Source organism: Camelina sativa, chromosome 9 (assembly GCF_030686135.1).
Source record: "Camelina sativa cultivar CO46 ecotype springtype chromosome 9, ASM3068613v1".
Classification (NCBI taxonomy): Eukaryota; Viridiplantae; Streptophyta; class Magnoliopsida; order Brassicales; family Brassicaceae; genus Camelina; species Camelina sativa.
The window spans coordinates 30,596,122-30,613,712 of NC_141888.1; the positions used below are offsets into that span (position 1 = coordinate 30,596,122).

Consider the following 17,591-nt stretch of genomic DNA (forward strand, 5'->3'; position numbering starts at 1 on the left):
GTTTATTCATTTCAAAATTCATTAATTCAAGAAAACTTCGAGAGAAAAAAAACCCTTTTTAGTTTTTACTACAAAAAGGTACACTGAGACAACATGAAAAAAATCGAACTGAAACTGAAGTCGCCCTAAAAAGGGACATTATTCTTAACATAAGCATACAACAAGAAGACCTGTCCGGTCTTAAGAGGAAACCCACAAAGTACAAATGAAGATGGATCCTTTCCCATCATCATTACATATTACTAATGTTACAGATTGTGAGATTAAAGAAAGAGTGTAGTAATCTAATTTAAAAAAAAGCAACAAAGATCATTCATAATCTACATCAAACCAGAAATAGAGGTAAGCCTTAGAATACATGACACGAACACGCTGCAGAACCAAGTCTCCGCTTGTCGAAACAGCCTTTGCACCTCCCTCGATCCTTGTCTGCAAAACGGTTACGCTGTTTCCTTTGATCTTTTCAACAACGGTTTCATCCACTTCTACATGGCCCAAAATATCTTCATCTCCAGCAGTGCTCACGATTGGGTATGAGAGATGATCCAAAGGGTTTGTTTCACATTGCAGCACACATCCATCAATCGTTAACCTTCCACTCCTATGAAGCAAACAGCAGCCGAGCTCGGCTTTCACTGTTAAATTCGCAAGCTTGCAGGTCGATAGCAATTCCAGGGCACTGCACAAATAACCCAACAACAAAAAGCCGTATACCAAAGATTCTTCTTCGCGATAAAATGTAGCAAACATTGAAATGCCTTAAGCAGCAACTTTTTAAGAAGCTAAAACCTCCCAGAAAGATGTTAAAAAAACAACTGCAGAGAGGAAATGAACTTCAAGGGAATCAACAAACCTGTCTGAACCACGAGAACAGATGAGGGTAGTTTCATCAGGAATCTCGCCTCCACCAACCTGAACATAGAGAAGATAATATAAAACTGAAACTAATAATGAACATTGGTACTTGTGCATCAACATCATACCATCCATCTATCAAAATGAACTCTTTCAGCCTCAAGGCATAGAGTCTTCCACTTAATCGAAACTAAGGACACTAATAAGCCAGCCCATAATCCATACAGAGGTGTTCTGTTCTATGGTGCGCCTCGGTACAATCCTGATAAAATCACTATCATATCTAATTCTGCAACTCCATCGGTTCATCCTAATTCCTACACCAAGCTCTACTTTCAATAGCTTTCATTATTTACAGCTTACCCTCTTTTCATGTGTTGTCCAATTATGAGAAGAGGAACATTACCGAGAGGCAGGTGGCAAATGCATGCAAGACCTTTGAAGTCGAACTGAATTCTTTTTCGAGTTCTCACCATGGTCAAGGAATTTTAGTTATCAAATTCTAATTCTTTTAACATTCGTTAAAAGTGTCTCAATTACAAACAGCTCCTGCATAGTTTCCATTTGTGAACATTATAAGTAACTGTGTGCATGCATAGGTTTTCTTTCATTTCTATTTTGGTACCTAAATGTCGCATTGTTCTCTTCAATGCATCTTGATCTCAGATGCTGAGACCCATCGCATGGAATGGATCTTCATCCTCTCATAAGAATAGATATGTAACTATATGTTCACATGTTTTTTGGATATTAAACATCTACTACACAGATGTTGGTATAATTTAACGGTATAGATGAACTCAGATAAACTCCTAATTTTTGTGAAGAAACATGTGAAAGTAGACCAATTCACATTGGCATTTCTAGAGAAAGTTATGGAAAAACGAAAGAGATATAACATGGAAATGCAAAAATCTCCATGAATATCAAGAAATTACACTAGACATATATAAGCCTTCAAAAACATACCAGGCAAAGAGGCTTTTTAATCTGAATATTAGAAACGTGATGATTCCCACCGGCTCCAATTAAAATGGTATCGCCGGGTCTAAAGGTGACAATTTGGTCAGGTTTTAGGACCCTTCTACGAATAATAAAGAACTGTTACAGAGCATATAAGGTATATATCACAAACCTCGCCGCAGAGACAGCTGACTCAATGTTGCGGAAAACTCCAGGCTGGGTTAAATCCTTAACAAAACGGTCAACACGGAGCCACAAGCGGGGATGACACGCCAGATATCGCCATCTGTGGCAAACTAGTGCTGTGTTATACCTATCTGCACACTCAAAAGAGATACACAAACTGCACTGAGATAGACTGTAATACGCAACAAATTCCCAAGTCACATCATGCAAACATAAAAAAATGAAATCTTCGAAGCCTCACACAACACAATACAGAGCAATTCAATACAAAGACAAAAGCTTTCTTGCTAATAGTGTTACATTACTACAGAAATGTTGTATCACACCAAGTCAAAGAGGAACAGAGCATTTGTTATAGAAATTGAGTGAGACTATACCACGGATTGGATTCAATTATGATCTGATTAGGATCTCCAAAGTCTAAAAGTTGTTAATTTGGCCATAACTGGTGAAATTGTAAATGAGATCAAATGGGGAGAAACATCACAAACAACATCAACAATGAAACGATTCAGAGCACAATTGAACAGAGAAGTAGAAAAGAATCAGAAACCCCAATTAATAGATGGGATAAGTAGAAACCAAATTTACCTGGAATTGGAGCTAGGAAGCTGAGGATATGCATTAGGCAACCGTCGTCAAGATTGTTAAGAGACGTGAGGGAATCATCGGATTTCATTCGTCTCTTCATCCTCGGTTGAGTTATTCTCTTGGGAGGCCTCTCCTTGTTGAGCTTTGTTGAGATCTCATGAATCTCCATGGCCGCTTTAGGAAGCACGACCCCTTTGTCTCGTCGCCGTCGTTCGTTAATAACAGCCGACTCAATTATCAAACTGACGTCATCTCGACATTGTTTATATGTCCGGTCCAATTAAAAACATAACTATTTTAGAATTATGACTTCGGTTAAGATTGTTTTGCTTTTTTTTTTGTTCATTAATGTTTTTGTAATTAAAATTATAATAAAAATATTGCTTTCTCAAAGTTTTTATTTATGATTTTTAGAGTTTTCTTAAAATAAAATTGAGAAAAAATAGAGGAATCGTAACCGTTGGTTGTTTAGTGCAATGGACTGTCCAGATGTAGTTTGATGAAGCCAATAAAGAAATAGAAAAGGTCCAAAGCACACACTCTCTTGTGAGTTCTGTGACAAGACAAATTCATACAAACCTTTTCTCTCTACCCAGTCTCTTCTTCTAACTGCAAAACTCTCGAATCGACAGCGGAAAAATGGCGGAAGAAGGGTGCTGTGAAAATGGTGAGTCGAGGGTTAACGAAAGAACCCGCTGCATTTGGGAGACTGTGGACGACGGAGGAGTCGAAAGCAAGAGGTTTTACTTGGCTCGCACGACAGCTTTTGAGATGCTTCGCGACAGAGGCTACGAAGTTAATGAAGCTGAGATGTCACTCTCGCTTTCTGAGTTTCGCTCTGTTTTTGGTGAGAAGCCAGACCTTGAACACCTCCGTATCTGTGTGCCTCTTCGCTCAGATCCAAGGAAAAAGGTTTCAGCTTTTTTATTTTTCACCTCTTTTTTTCGATTTGGGTGTTAGTTTTGGGTTTGAAATAGATAAAAATCTGAAAAAGTCATCAGCTTTTTTCGATTTTGGGTTTGCATTTTTGGTTTTGACACCTTCAAAGAGGAGGAAATGTGCAAAAGGCTTAAACTTTTCTCGATTTTGGGTCTACAGTTTGAGTTTGCTTCGACTTTTTTTGATTTAGGGTTTAACTTTGGTTTGGATTTGACTTCAAAGAGATGAAATTTTGCAAAAGGTTTCAACTTTTTGGGTCTATGACACTTTTAAACGCCTAAGGATCATACTAGTGAGAAGTTATAGTGGTTAATCAGAGAGTTTTTGACTTGTTATTTGTGCTCGGAAGTAAGGTTTGGGAAATGACGTCTTTACATTGATGTATGGTTTGCGTTTTGTCTTGTTCTCTTGAGTCTAGAGCTTTTGGTTAATAATGTTTCGGAAAAACTGAAGGACTAATGGCACACCCGTTTACCCCTTGGGGACCAAGTAAATTTGTTATAGCAGCAAGGTTCCTCACAGGGTGCTCGTGTATGTATCCAATGGGAGGTTGCTATAACTTTATAATAAGAAATGATTGCAGCATTTTAGGGTTTAGGTGTCATTAAAACGTTATGTTTGGATAGTTAGTTGAGATGAGAATGTAACTAGACTGTTTCTCATGCTTTATCTGTTTTTCATTGAGGTTATTGAATTGGTTTTATGCAGATCCTTGTTGTGTTCATGGAATCTGAACCAATCACAGTGAAAACAATTCGTGTCATTCATAGTCAGATTTCCAACAATGTAGGCGTGCGTGCTATGATTCTGATTTTACAGAGCAAAATGAACCACTTTGCCCAGAAGGAACTGACAACCTTCCCTTTTCCAGTTGAAACTTTCCCGGTAAGTAGTTAGTTATCAGTTATCCACTTTCCTACATGATGAAACATTATACCCGGATCTTCTTGAATGGTATTCTATCGAAGGTCATGAACTTGAGACCTGAATTGGAAATACATAATTCTCTGCACAGTTATATGTTAACTCTTATTTAATGTACTTACAGATAGGAGATTTGTTGGTCAACATCACAAAGCATATTCAGCAGCCAAAGATTGAGGTTTTGACCAAAAAGGAGAAAGAACAATTGCTGAAGAAGCACTCACTTGAGGACAAACATGTCTGTTTCAATTCTGGACAAAGCTTCTTCATCTATTGTGTATCTTACCCTATTTTAATGGATGTTTTTTTCTCCATTTCAGCTTCCTTATTTGCAGGAGAGTGACAGCTTCGTCAGGTACTATGGGTTGAAGAAAAAGCAGGTGGTGAAGATTACATACAGTAAAGAACCTGTTGGGTCCTTTGTCACATACCGATGCATCATCTGAAGAAGGCTAATTCATTGCATTGCAACTACCTGAAGTTTAATTGGGACACTCCTCTAGTAGTTCATTTGTCCTTGTGCTTAATGTTTGCTTACGATTGTAATAAGAGATTGACTTTGGTTTTGAATGTGGAAAAACTTAGCAAACTACAGGAGTTTTCCAAAATGTAGTTGTCATGGAGGTACGTGTAAAAAGAACATCTAATTACATGAATTAAGAGCTTCACAAGAAAGGAGCAATGATGAGAATGTTTCACGAAACGCAGAGAGATGTTATCTAGTCTGCTGAAATTCCAAAGCTTTTCTCTAACCGGCAACCTAAACTGATTGAAACAAAAGCAACACCTGAGTATTAGTTACCAATACATCCGCAAGCTCTATGAACTGCAAGCTCTATCACTTTAGTGTATGGACGCAATTTATAGAGAATAGTAAGGAATTAATAACCTTCTAAATTTCACAACTTTCTTTTGTTTCCTTGGGATTCTTCAACATCCCTCTCACCAACAGTACAACTGGATCCAGAGTTGGGTGCATTCCCTAATGCAAGTGAATCTGTAGGTCCTTCTTCCTCTTGAGCTTTCTGCTTATCTAAGCGACTCTCTCTTATGCTGCATTTAGGAAAAATCCCTTTTTCTTCACTTCCCATCTTTGAAGAAGCTGGAGATTCTGGTCCTTCCATATGTTTTGCCGCCGGCATATCAAAAGGCCTATGAAAGAGCAAATGAGCCACAGTTCTGTCTGTGGGATTGGTCACCGCCTCTGTGCCTGGCATCCCAGTATATCTGTGATATCGAATACAAGAGTTAGCCATGTAAACCACAATTTGATATTGATACTGAACGGGTAGCATTTATCAAAGATTAACCCACATGTACAAAAGTGTATGCATGTAGTTTACATTATCTTAAAGCGAAGTATACCATAACGATTAATATGCACAGACTTTCTTACCTATATCTGGATTTTTCTCTGGGAATAACTTCCTGGTCATCCTGGCTAGTCTTGTTACTGTGGGCTGTATCATTAGTGTAGTGTCTCTGAGCTGCGCTACCAGCCAACCGGAATAAGCTATCCCGTATACAAGTCCTTGTTCCCATATCCAACTGCAGGACAGGAAAGAGTATTTTAGTCACTCCCAACATAAAGGTCACCTACATAGTACCGTAGGATTATGTGCGTCCTCATGTAAGCCAATCGACCGTTTAAGTACCTTTGCGACAACATCCTGGAGCCGATAAAGAACCGAGAATTCTGCTGAATTATCAACAGCAGCAGTAAAGTTGCCAGAATCATCTTGTTCCAAAGATGAATTAGGATCAAAGGAAGGCATTGTAGTTATCCCTTGGAGATTAGTTTTGTCGACAAACTGGAGTGGAATATCTTGGAGAGAGTTCTGTGTAATGGATTGATCTACTACAGGCACCTGTTGAGAAAATTGCTGCTGTTGTCTCTGAATTGCAAGCATTGCCTGCATTTGCTGTCTGCGTCTTAGTTTTTCTAGTTTTTCCTGTGGTGTCATTGTTGAAGGCCGTACAGAGACATCTGGTGCCAAGTTTACGGAGGTAGCAGTAGCAGGATCGTAGGAAGGATGCATCAACTGATTCTTAAGATCAGGATGCTGAACGGCGGAAAGAACAGGCACACTAGAATATGGATTGGTAAGATTACCAAAAGCAGTAGTCATGTACTGGTTTGGCATATGTGAATAATGTGATGTCCCAGAACCTTGAGACTCCCTCTGCAGATTAACAGCCATCAAAGAGGATCGTGGCGGTGCCAACTGATTTACAAATTTTCTAGGTGAATTCCTGGATGGAGTCCTCTGACTGTACAGATCTTGAAATGCCCCTTCCTCAGAACTCCCAGACATATTCGTAAACTTCATCATTTTATTTTGTTGATATGGCTGGTCAGAAAAAAGGAAATGAAACGAAGAAGTCTCAGTAAAGCTGTACAAATTAGAATGACAGAAGTGAACTATGCACATACTTTCATTCACTTTATCATAAACATATGAGCAATATGCAGCAGTCTGCTAAGCATAGTACCTGGTCTTGAACTGAGTGTTGACCCTTGTTCTCACGATATTGCTCAGCTTTTAGGGCTGCATGTACACTCGGCACACTTTGGGATGACAGACCATTGACTGGAAATGGCTGGTTTTCTTGTTTCTCATGCTCAGTTCTTATATCCAGTCCTAGATCTTGAGAGTCCAAAATTGAGGATAACGATTTTGGACTATTAGATACATCTTTAGACGAAGACCACAACTCATCAGCATCGCCAAATATAGGGACATCATTGCTGCAAAATCATCACTTGTGAGGATATTGTGTTAGATGGAGGTCGATGTGCATAAGTAATCTTCTTTGATGTTTAGCAATGTGTATCTCAGATGGCGGAGCTACAAGTTAGTGCCCGTTCTACAAATGAAGCAACTTGACATATTTTTCAAATATACTATTGTTTTTCAAATAAGTTGTCCACATGAAATCAGGGAGCTAGTAATTTTGTCATTAATTTCACCTAATTCCTTCATACATGATATCTTGTTAAGATTGTGTAACGAATCAATTCAGCATATAACACATTATACATGAAATAAAAGGAGTACGTCATTGAAAATTCACTGCGTAGCTCAGTCAGGATGAGAAATAGTTTTACCTGAACATTCGATCAAGATCGTCAAAACTACCAATGTTGGCCCAACCGTACTCATCAAAATCACCTTGCTCTTTACTCTCATCAGTGCTATGAAAAATATCGGGGCCTTTCGCATGTTCAGACGTTTTCTCTGGTAAAAACAGGGTGAGCACACAACTTTAAAATGAATTGATTGGAAAGAACGTACCCAAGCAAAAACATCACTGTTTTTCAAGAAACACACCACCTCTTGATGAATCATAACTAGCTGGCTCAGCTAAGCATTTTGAAAGTTCAGTCGCACTCGAATCTGGATCATCTTTTCTGGCATTAGATAGCGACGAGTCAACTGGCCATGAGGTCATACAGAAACCTGGCTGAGGAATCCCGTCATCGACATTATGGCTCGAACTGCTCCCCAGTTTATCATCATCATGGAGGTCAACTGTAGTCCCAGTTATCTTTTGGTCAGCCGGCTTAGATTCTTCACTCTGATCCTTCTTGTTAAGTTGTTCACCTTTTACTTTAAAGGGTACAATATGGTCGCCTGTCTCACCGTTATCACCCCATATCATATTAGTAAGCTGAAAAATAGTGTAAGAGCAGAAACAATAGGGATCAGGGACAAGCAAGTATCGGCCATCTACATGAGACCAAATCAGCTTAAAAAGCATTGACACATAGGCAAATCTAATCCCACAAGATAAAACTGACTGATCATCGAAAAGTGAAATTTGACTATAAAACTAGATAACAGAGACTATGTCAAGGAAAAAAAAAACACAGGAAGTAACACAAAATGCTAGCAAAGCCCTCTTCCAAATGATAAGCTCTTTCTCATACCCTTGAGCTCCGAAGACTCCTTCCCTAACTACCAAAATTCAAGTTCTATATCTTTTAAATGCAGTCAAAACAGTTGACTAAAACCCTTGTTCTTCTCTCTGTGAATAGTGAAATTTAAAGCTACAGAAGCATGGTGGTAATTCAGAGGAGAAGCAAACAACAAGAAAACTCATAAATTACAGGACGAGTGATTCAAAACCGATCCTTAAATCATACTAAATTCAACACAAGAGTCGATGTAAGGCAAAAGATGAGAACTTACCTCTTCTTCTTCCCAATCAAACATTTCTCGTATAAAAAAATCGAATCACAGACCCAATATGAAGCTCCCTGATTGCTCCACACATCGCCGACTCCACCAAGGAAAAAACCAAAACATTCAGAAAAAAAAAAAACAAAAAGACAAGATTAACAAGTCGGATAACGTAAATCCTTACAATAAAAAAAAAAAGTTATAAAAAATGATTAAAAATAAACTGAAAAGTAAGAAGCTTTCTCAAAAACCTTGATTCAGAATCCTTCTTCATGGGTGGATATGGGAAGAGAAAGAAGGAGTTACACAAAACACAGTGGACAAATTAGAAAAAAATAGTTTTTTTTTTTTTTTTGTGAGGACGGAGGAGTGAGGAAAAGTGTCACGTGCCAAACGAGTGGCTGAGAGAGAACAAGATGCCACGTCAGACGAGGGAGGCGTATCTAAAGATGTGGCTGAGATCAACTTACCCATTAACTACGACTCTGATTCCATTTTCCATGACAGCACATTTTGACTTTCCCTGGCTGTGGTCTTTTCTTTTTTTTTTTTAGTTAGTAGTGTTTTTTAAATGTTTTTATCAGATTTGTGTTCGAGAAAAGAAGAGACACAAAATTTATAATTATTATCTGTTTTATTTTCTTCTTTGGGTATATATATGTTTAACAAATACAAGAAGCAGGGTTCAACTTTTAGATTTGGTGGGGTAGAAATTTATACACACCACCAAATTTTAAAGTAATTTAGCTGTTTTAGATTATATCCATCTTTAAGACTTTTTAAAAGTATATGCTTGGATCAGTTTGTTCAAAAGAAAATAAAATTTAAAAGTATTCTAAAGTTAGTCATGTGTTAACACTTTCATGTATATATCACGAAACAATGGATATCAAATGGTTGCAATAGATTATAATAATCTTGTTACAAAATACACTGGTAACACAAAATCTCTCATAATAGTACTATAACATAACTTTGGATAAATAGCGATGATGCATCCATGGGTTGTCAAACTATGACTTCTTCTGTTTCATATGATCACATTAAATTTGAGCATTTTTTATATTTTATGTCTCCGGGAGGTTATTCTTTCCAATTATTTTTTAATAAAGGCATCATCTCATGGCTAGAAATAGTAAATAAATGCTTTAAATCCTCTTTATAATATTACGAAAGTATACAAATTTTTTTTATAGATTATATAATATTTATAAGTTAGTTATAAAATATATTATAGGTTAAATATAGGTTGGTTACAAAAAAAACTTTATAGATTAATTGGTCAATATATAAATACACTTAAGAATATCCCAAAAAATCATTTGATATCATCAAAATTACCATATTAATTTTCTTTATTAAATTATTCATTAAATAAAATTATTGGAAGAACTAATTGAAATTGTATTAAGTAATGTTTCAATGAATAAAATCTGAAACGTTACATCAGTATTGAAAACAAGAACTATACAAACAGAAAAGAAAAACAGAGTCTGCAAAATTACGACCACTGAACCAGTAATTAGATAAACTCTGATTATGTAATATTAAACCAAATAAACACGAAAACTTTAGTGATGGGGCTGGGGTCTGAAAGTACTTAGCCACTTTGTGAGGCGGTCCATAGCTGGCAAATCCATCTTCTTGGGAAAACTGGTCAAAGTAACGGCTTTGGGGAATTGTCCGACCACAACTCGAAGCTTAAGCCCAGCCGCGCAGTGACCCGTCTCTGAGCTAATGAAATAGTGAACTTCTGGTTTGGTGAGCGTAACGAGATCATGGCCCGTCTTGTGCACGGCTACGCGAGAAGTCGGGTCGCAGGATATGAATTCAAGGTCACCGCTAATCTCTAAGACGTTGTTTACTTCGTTGTCGTATTCGAAAAGTAGACTATCTCCTATATAAACAGTTTATCCTCACTCCAATTGTTATAGTAATCACTCTCTTCAGGAACGCTCCATGCTTTAGAGTCACCGACCTTGTAAGTTTCCCCGGAAGGAAGGATCTTGCTCGGTGGTGGTGGAGGAATAGGACGTGACGGGTCATGACTCATGAACAACAAGAACGTCGAGCCTCTGTCCAAGTGTGCATTGAGCTTGATTTGAGCTGATGAAGTAGGGATCGTATTTGAAGACCAAAGAGTCTCCTACGTAAAACAAAAGATGGAGAAACTCAGAAATCTGTGATAGCCATGGACGGCGGGCTATTCGAGAACTACACTCAGTTCAGCGAGTCGATGAAGAGTTCATTGAAAGAGTTGCTTGGAGATGAAGTTTCATAGAGTGTTGAAGTGATTCTATCGAATGATGGTTCAAGTGTTGGCAATCGTAATAGAAACCTTCTTTGGCAATCCATCCAGCCGGAGTCCCCAACGGTGTAGACAGTAGCCGTTTATGGTGTGTGCATAGTGCAAGTCATTTAACTTAAACCGACTCTATAATGATCTTTCTAAACAGAGTAAACGACTAGATTCTGGAGCCCACGCTAGGCCCAACTTTATTTAGGGTTATTTTTCTTCAATATATATATATAGTGTATACTTTTTGTTTTACCCTATACATTCAAATACACATTTGGTTCCTATTTGAAACAATGACGACGATCTCCAATCTTCCAAGGGATTTGATGGAGGAGATTATTAATAGGCTTCCCATGAAATCTCTGAAAGCTGTGAGAATAACTTGCAAAAGTTGGAACAATCTATCCCAATGTGAGAGCTTTAAGAAGATGCACATTGGTAAATCAACAAGAAAAGGGGAGTCAATGATGATCGTGGTGCAGCGTCACAGTATTTATTTAATTAGCGGCGTGGTTGACGTTGATCCATGTATAGAGCTTAAAGGTAAACTTAGTTTCCTTAACAAGCAAGTTAGTATTTCCGGAATTGACCATTATGAGGGTTTATTGTTATGCTTCTTGAAAGACGTTACTAGGATTGTGGTTTGGAATCCGTATTTGGGGCAAACAAGGTGGATCAAACTTAGATATTCTCACCTTCTACAAGGATATTTCAACTATACTCTCGGATACGAGGATAAGGAATCTTGTCGTAGCCTTAAATTGTTGAGGTTTGTAGATTATGATCACAGAACGCCCCAAGAGCAATTTTTTTGGTATGAAATGTACGATTTTGATACTGGTTTATGGACAACTCTTGACGTCGCGCAATACTGGAGAATACATTGTTCACACCGTAGCGTTTCTCTTAAGGGAAACAGTTACTGGTGTGCTAAAGAAAGGAGCTCAGAAGGTTGTACGGATCACATAATCTGTTTTGATTTTACAAGAGAGAGATTTGGGCCGCTTCTGCCTCTGCCATCTTGCGTTAAGGATCACAAATATGTATGTGTGACTTTATCTTGTGTTAAAGAAGAGAAGATTGCAGCTATAATTCAGCACCAAAATTATTCATATGATTCTGTGTCTGAGATATGGATTACAACTAAGATCGAGGCCGAAATGGTGTCGTGGAGCAAGTTCTTGAGAATTAATACGGATCTTAAGATACATTTTCCAGCTTATTACTTCATTGACGAGGAGAAGAAAGTCTTCATGTGTCTTGGTAGAAGGTATAAATCTATTGACATATATCCCACAACATATATTGACATCATTGGAGAGGCTGGATACTTAAACAATTTGGTTCTCGGAGTACCTGCAGAACAAAACCGTTGGGAAAGTATGTGCTCTTATGTTCCAAGTTTGGTCCAAATCAAGAAACTTGCACGAGGCAAAAGGATAGAACAAAGTATTTTAGAAAAGCGTCGATTTGATCAAAACATGTTGAGACTTGCTGAAATAGAAAAGCTAATGAAGAAGCAAATTAGATATTATTAGGAGGAGGCACAAAAGGAGAGGGGAAATCAAGAGGAAGGTTACCCTGATACTTAAAGACCTAAACTCTTAAGTTACAGGTAAAATTATTGCGCTCCTGTATTTTTTTGGAACTCTTTTGGGAGTTAAAGGCTTATAATGATTATCACTTGCTGTCTGCAGGAGCAGAACACTGAGAAAAGTTGTGTTTTGGAAATGCTTCGTGGTACTCTTGGGATCTATATGGGACGTCTTGCAGTGCGATGCCTATCTTACATGATAAAGAAGAACCATATGATTTTACTTTCTAATGTGTGTTGGTTCGTTGTATTGGGTTTCTCATTTTACTTTCTGCTGTGTGTTGGTACGATAATGGTTTGGGTTGTCAAGTTTCATGTATGTGAACTTGGCATCTAAACGACTCAATGCATCTATTGAAGCTTCCTTTGGCTTAAACAAAATGACTCAATGCGTACTGGCTTTCTTTTACTTAAAGGTCTAATCGTAATCTAAGCAGGACAAATACACAGTCAAGTTTGATGAATGTGTCAACTTTGTTTAGTGCAATTCCAATATTTGAAATAAATACACTTGTAAGATTTCTCTTTTGCTTTGAACATGTAGTTTTGAATTCTTCTCAAATCATTACACAAACAAACTAATTTCCCTTCTTTTAAGTTCTAACACAATCATCCATAAGACCAAATACCATCAAATTTATACAAACTAATTTAGAGTTGATCCATAGCGCTTACACCAGGTGTGCTAAAAGTTCAACTGCTTTATCCATCAAGCCTTTGTCACATAACCTGCTAATGACTTCCTCAGTTCTTGAATTCTTAACAAACACGTTCATGTTAAACGCTTCCTCCAAAAAACCTTGAGCAGAAACAACATCGTCTACCTCAATAAATGCACTAATCATAATATCATACGTGTGGCTGTTCCGGTTAACTCCATTCGTCTCCATCTCTTTCCATAGAGTCTTAGCTCGACTCAGATCCCCGGCCTTAACCAACCCCTTAATCAATATATTATAAGTAATCACATTAGCCTCAGAACCAAGCTTCTTCATCGAATACATCATCTTTAACGCGCTTTCAACATCGTTCTGCTCGCATAATCCATTAATATACACATTATAGGTATACACATCAGGAGCCAAACCCAACAAGAGCAACTCATCAAAAAACTTGTCTGCTTTCGAGTACTCCTCATCTGCAATCACACCTTGCAACAGGACTCTATAACAAACAATATCAGGCTCAATCCTGTCACATTTCATCTGATTCAGCACACTCACAACTTCTTTACCCCTTCCTCCTTCAACCAAGAACCTCATAACAACTGTATAATCCCGCAAACTTGGTAAAAACCGAGTCTTTCTCAAATCTTCCAAGTATCCAAGGACATCGAAACATGAAGCATCCTTGTGTTTACATACAGAACTAAGCAACCGAGAGTATAACCTCGGATCAACAATAACACAATCAACACTCATGTACCTCACTAACTCAGTAGCACAATCTACCTCACCTATATCACATAGAGCATCAATCAAGATCCTCAAAGTAGATTCCTCTAACCTCACACCCATCTTACTAGCTTTCACCAAAACCTCAGGAACCAATTCAAGACTCTCTCTTTTCCTCACAAGAACCAAAAGCAAAGCATTGAGCGTATAAGCAGAAGGCACACACCTGAAATTAGGTATCTTGAAGAAAACATCAACCGCTTCTTCGATCTTACCGGAGAAACCATAAGCAGAGATGACATCTCTGAAAATGGATTCAGGTGTATCGAACTTCTCAGAGACTTGAAGATGATTGAGAACAGATGCGATGTTGTCAAGCTGAGAGGTTTTAGCTAAGGTGTTGATAACAAATCTGTAAGCTTGAGGCGTGAGCTCACAGTTATGGAGTCTGAATGAGCTTACGAGTGTTCGTATAACACCACCACCGTCCTTTGCATCTGTGATTAGACTGCTTCTTAGCTCTTCCATTGCATATTTCTGCTTGAGACTGTCGTTCCATTTGGTTTTGAAAGACGAATGAGGAAATTTTCGATATTTTCTCAAGAAATTGGACATTCGATGCCATGATGATGATCTTACCATTTTCGACAATGTAAAATTGGTAGCAGAAGAAGAAGAAGAAGACATGATGTCATATAACTCGGCTTATACCGTATATTTAAAGCCCATTGAAAGCCCACGATTGGCCCAGCTTCATTTAGTATTTTTTTTTAATATTTATACCCGCTCGTGTTTTTTTGTCTACTAAAATAAAAATTTAAAAGAATATATTAATATCTTTTTGTAAATGAAATATATTTTCTAGAAATAAATATAGAAATATTCATAGTTAGAGAAATTTTTTTACTTTAATATACTAGTTTATATTTTTACTAGATAAGGACCTACCCGATGTGCGGGTTTGAAGTTTTGTTTATAAAATAAAATTTAATAAAATTTATTATACCTTATTTATAAAAATATTTTTTCTATAATACACTGATTTATATCTATATACTATTAAAAGTATATTTTTACAAATATATTATTTACCACCACCTATAAATGTCTATATGAACAAATTAAATCAACTATTATATGTGTCTTTACTTTCACTTTTGCATAGTTTCTTTAATCACTAAAATTGTTTGTTCAAAAAACATTTTGAATAAAAAATAAATTACATCACAATAGTGTATGACTAACCATAGAGAAAAACTCGGTTCTGCCCTCCTCCTTTATAGAAAGAGCCTTGCGTCTAACCTCCTTCACCATAGAGAGAACCTTCGTTCCGCCTTCCTCCCTTGGGAAACTAACCTTGCGTCCAACCTTTCCCACCTTCCTCCCTTGAGGAGATAACCTTGCGTCCGACCTCCTACACCATAGAGAGAATCTTGGCTCTGTCCTCCTCCTGTGTAGAGAGAACATGTTCACATTTTTTAGCTATCTCAAAGTGGCTTGCTCCAAGAACTAATGAAACTAAAGACCTTTTTCCAACGTCACAAAATCTTTTGATAGTAACTAATGTTAAATTTCCCAATGTATTCATGGAAGTTTCTTTGACACACCATGATGTAGCCTATGTCTTCAAGCTCCTATGAATATATCAACAACGATTTATGTTTTCCAATCTATCTATGTTTATTGTAGGTTTGTGTTTGATTAGCCTATTTTATCCAACCATTAGATTGATGACCTTCTCCTCTTTATCTCCTTTTGAGATTGAACGAATGGTAACAATTATGTTTGCACCAAAAAAAAAGGTCTATGATCAACCAATCAAGGTTGAGAAATTAGAAGAAAATTAATTTGACATAATTAATGAAATAATATAAAATTATAAGCACGGTAATATATAAATCTCAAATAATTCAAAGATGAAAATATATATTAAATAAAACAATCTAAAACTACTACAATAAATTTTAAAATACAGTATTAGGAAAAGAAGATGCATATTTTAATCTTCCATTTTTTTTGAGTAAACATATTAATCTTACCTTTTTCAAACTGAAAACATAGAAAGTAGAAGTATATTTTGGTTTTAAAAAAATAAGGAAAATTTGTCTTGCCATTAAAAAAGATTGACCAATAGAACAAAGTTGAAAGCAATATTTTTGAATAAATTATTTTGTTAGATGAATAATATGAGACAATCTATGTTTATTTAGAAGTGAGTATTTACATTTTTTAGAATTAAGAATTTTTCTTTATATTTTACTTAATTCCTTTTCTATTTTATGTGAAAATTTATTCCAATGAGCTCATTGTTTTTTTTAAATGTCTTGCTTCCCATTTTCTTGTAAGACATACAATCGTTCTACAATAAGAACGCTTTCTATTTAGTTGATCTAGTGATATCTAATATTTGTTGTTATCTTGCATTTGTGTATTCATCTTTTTTTTATGCTATATGTCCTGCAAATTAATAGAAATAATAATAACACTGTGAGAAATTTGTTAATCCCAAAAAATAAGTTATTATGCATAAGAAACTTTGTTAACACTTCAAACTCAAAGATTGCGTAGTATGCATTATGAAATTGAGAAACGGAAAAAAATTCAAAGAAACGACAATGAAAACACGTGGTAATATCTAAAAATCTTTTTATATAGTTGCTTCGATTAGACAACAAAAAAATTGCCCTCAAAACTTGTCGAAATTATACAAAAAAAAAACAAAGCTAGTCGAAGTTATTTTGTTTGGTGAAAAATATGTCGTTATCTCTTTGCTTATATAGAGGGGGTGTATTTACAATTCTTTTTCTTTTAGGATTAACAAAGTTTTTTTAATATAATAAAATTACAATGATCTTATGCATCGTGTTACCAAGCTTAAAAATTGTGATTTCTGATCGTTAATTTTGATATGTGATTTTTAATCATTAAAATTGACACATGTCATGATATGATGAGTTACTAACTTAGATATTTAATCGTTAAAACTGACACATGTCACGATCTGATGAGTTTGATCTCTGATCGTTAAAATTAACACGTGTCACGATCTGATGAGTTACTAACTTTGAGAACCAAGCTTTATATAATAAAATATTTTAAAATTATTATTACACTTATTACAATAATCTAAAGCTATATTATTAGCCACCAAAACTTTTTCAAAACATTAATCATTACAAATATTATTACAGGAGGTCAAACCCAGTACCAAGCAGAGGAGTAGCTAGTCATTACATGATTTCAATGAGTTAATGACCAACGAAATTGAAAGATAGTTAATTTGACATAATAAAAATAAAAATTGATGACATAATTAAATTAAAATATTAAAAAGAAAGAATAAACAAATATTGATAGTTAGTAGATTTTCTTTTTACAATAGGTTTAGAACTTCTACTTTTTAATTTTTAACTTTTTAATGTTTGTAAATTTAGAATTGACCAAAAAAAAGAATAAACAAATATTGATAGTTAGTAGATTTTCTTTTTACAATAGGTTTAGAATTTTTATTTTTTAATGTTTTAGTAAATTTATAATTATGTCAACCTCTTATGATATAAATAATATGTGTCATGATCTTTGTTAATGAGTAATTTGCATCAAAGTTTATATAATAAGAATGGGAAAATCACGTTTTAAACCTTCAAAGTGTCACTGGGTAG

The 17,591-nt window shown here is 36.0% G+C and overlaps 4 protein-coding genes and 2 pseudogenes across 17 annotated transcripts; 2 read left to right on the plus strand and 4 right to left on the minus strand.

The window, feature by feature from the left end:
* Nucleotides 1-94: 94 nt before the first annotated feature.
* Nucleotides 95-2,908, minus strand: LOC104712049 (F-box protein SKIP5). Of its 3 annotated transcripts, XM_010428848.3 has the most exons (5): nucleotides 2,596-2,908; nucleotides 1,991-2,135; nucleotides 1,825-1,903; nucleotides 854-912; nucleotides 95-679 (listed from the first exon to the last, which is right to left on the minus strand). In XM_010428848.3, the coding sequence occupies exons 1-5, from the start codon at nucleotides 2,762-2,764 to the stop codon at nucleotides 310-312; spliced, it is 822 nt and encodes a 273-aa protein (XP_010427150.1). In that variant the 5' UTR covers nucleotides 2,765-2,908; the 3' UTR covers nucleotides 95-309. The 3 variants fall into 3 exon arrangements, with proteins under 3 accessions (XP_010427150.1, XP_019084875.1, XP_019084874.1); XM_019229330.2 differs by lacking the exon at nucleotides 1,825-1,903 and having other exon boundaries at nucleotides 2,596-2,883; XM_019229329.2 differs by lacking the exons at nucleotides 95-679; nucleotides 854-912 and adding an exon at nucleotides 1,203-1,404.
* Nucleotides 2,909-3,113: 205 nt separating this feature from the next.
* Nucleotides 3,114-5,047, plus strand: LOC104712051 (DNA-directed RNA polymerase V subunit 5C-like). The gene is made up of 4 exons (XM_010428853.3): nucleotides 3,114-3,507; nucleotides 4,243-4,419; nucleotides 4,583-4,696; nucleotides 4,779-5,047. Exons 1-4 carry the CDS (start codon nucleotides 3,235-3,237, stop codon nucleotides 4,902-4,904), a joined length of 690 nt encoding a protein of 229 aa, XP_010427155.1. The 5' UTR covers nucleotides 3,114-3,234; the 3' UTR covers nucleotides 4,905-5,047.
* LOC104712050 (protein LNK2) lies at nucleotides 5,017-9,278 on the minus strand. 11 transcript variants are annotated; one of them, XM_087463990.1, is made up of 10 exons: nucleotides 9,113-9,266; nucleotides 8,894-9,043; nucleotides 8,652-8,742; nucleotides 7,791-8,130; nucleotides 7,568-7,697; nucleotides 6,952-7,207; nucleotides 6,114-6,809; nucleotides 5,855-6,006; nucleotides 5,348-5,685; nucleotides 5,017-5,223 (listed from the first exon to the last, which is right to left on the minus strand). In XM_087463990.1, the coding sequence occupies exons 3-9, from the start codon at nucleotides 8,673-8,675 to the stop codon at nucleotides 5,358-5,360; spliced, it is 1,926 nt and encodes a 641-aa protein (XP_087320116.1). In that variant the 5' UTR covers nucleotides 8,676-8,742; nucleotides 8,894-9,043; nucleotides 9,113-9,266; the 3' UTR covers nucleotides 5,017-5,223; nucleotides 5,348-5,357. The 11 variants fall into 11 exon arrangements, with proteins under 11 accessions (XP_087320116.1, XP_087320115.1, XP_087320117.1 ...); XM_087463989.1 differs by having other exon boundaries at nucleotides 8,894-9,278; XM_087463991.1 differs by having other exon boundaries at nucleotides 7,794-8,130; nucleotides 8,894-9,201.
* Nucleotides 9,279-10,213: 935 nt separating this feature from the next.
* LOC147939003 (early nodulin-like protein 10) lies at nucleotides 10,214-11,203 on the minus strand. The gene is made up of 3 exons (XM_087465832.1): nucleotides 11,195-11,203; nucleotides 10,584-10,788; nucleotides 10,214-10,539 (listed from the first exon to the last, which is right to left on the minus strand). The coding sequence occupies exons 1-3, from the start codon at nucleotides 11,201-11,203 to the stop codon at nucleotides 10,214-10,216; spliced, it is 540 nt and encodes a 179-aa protein (XP_087321958.1).
* Nucleotides 11,204-11,234: 31 nt separating this feature from the next.
* Nucleotides 11,235-12,766, plus strand: LOC104715663 (putative F-box protein At5g41500 pseudogene; annotated as a pseudogene).
* Nucleotides 12,767-13,030: 264 nt separating this feature from the next.
* LOC104712052 (pentatricopeptide repeat-containing protein At2g38420, mitochondrial pseudogene) lies at nucleotides 13,031-14,613 on the minus strand (annotated as a pseudogene). The gene has a single exon (XR_015565731.1). The product of XR_015565731.1 is annotated as a pentatricopeptide repeat-containing protein At2g38420, mitochondrial pseudogene (transcript).
* Between the last annotated feature and the right edge of the window lie 2,978 nt (nucleotides 14,614-17,591).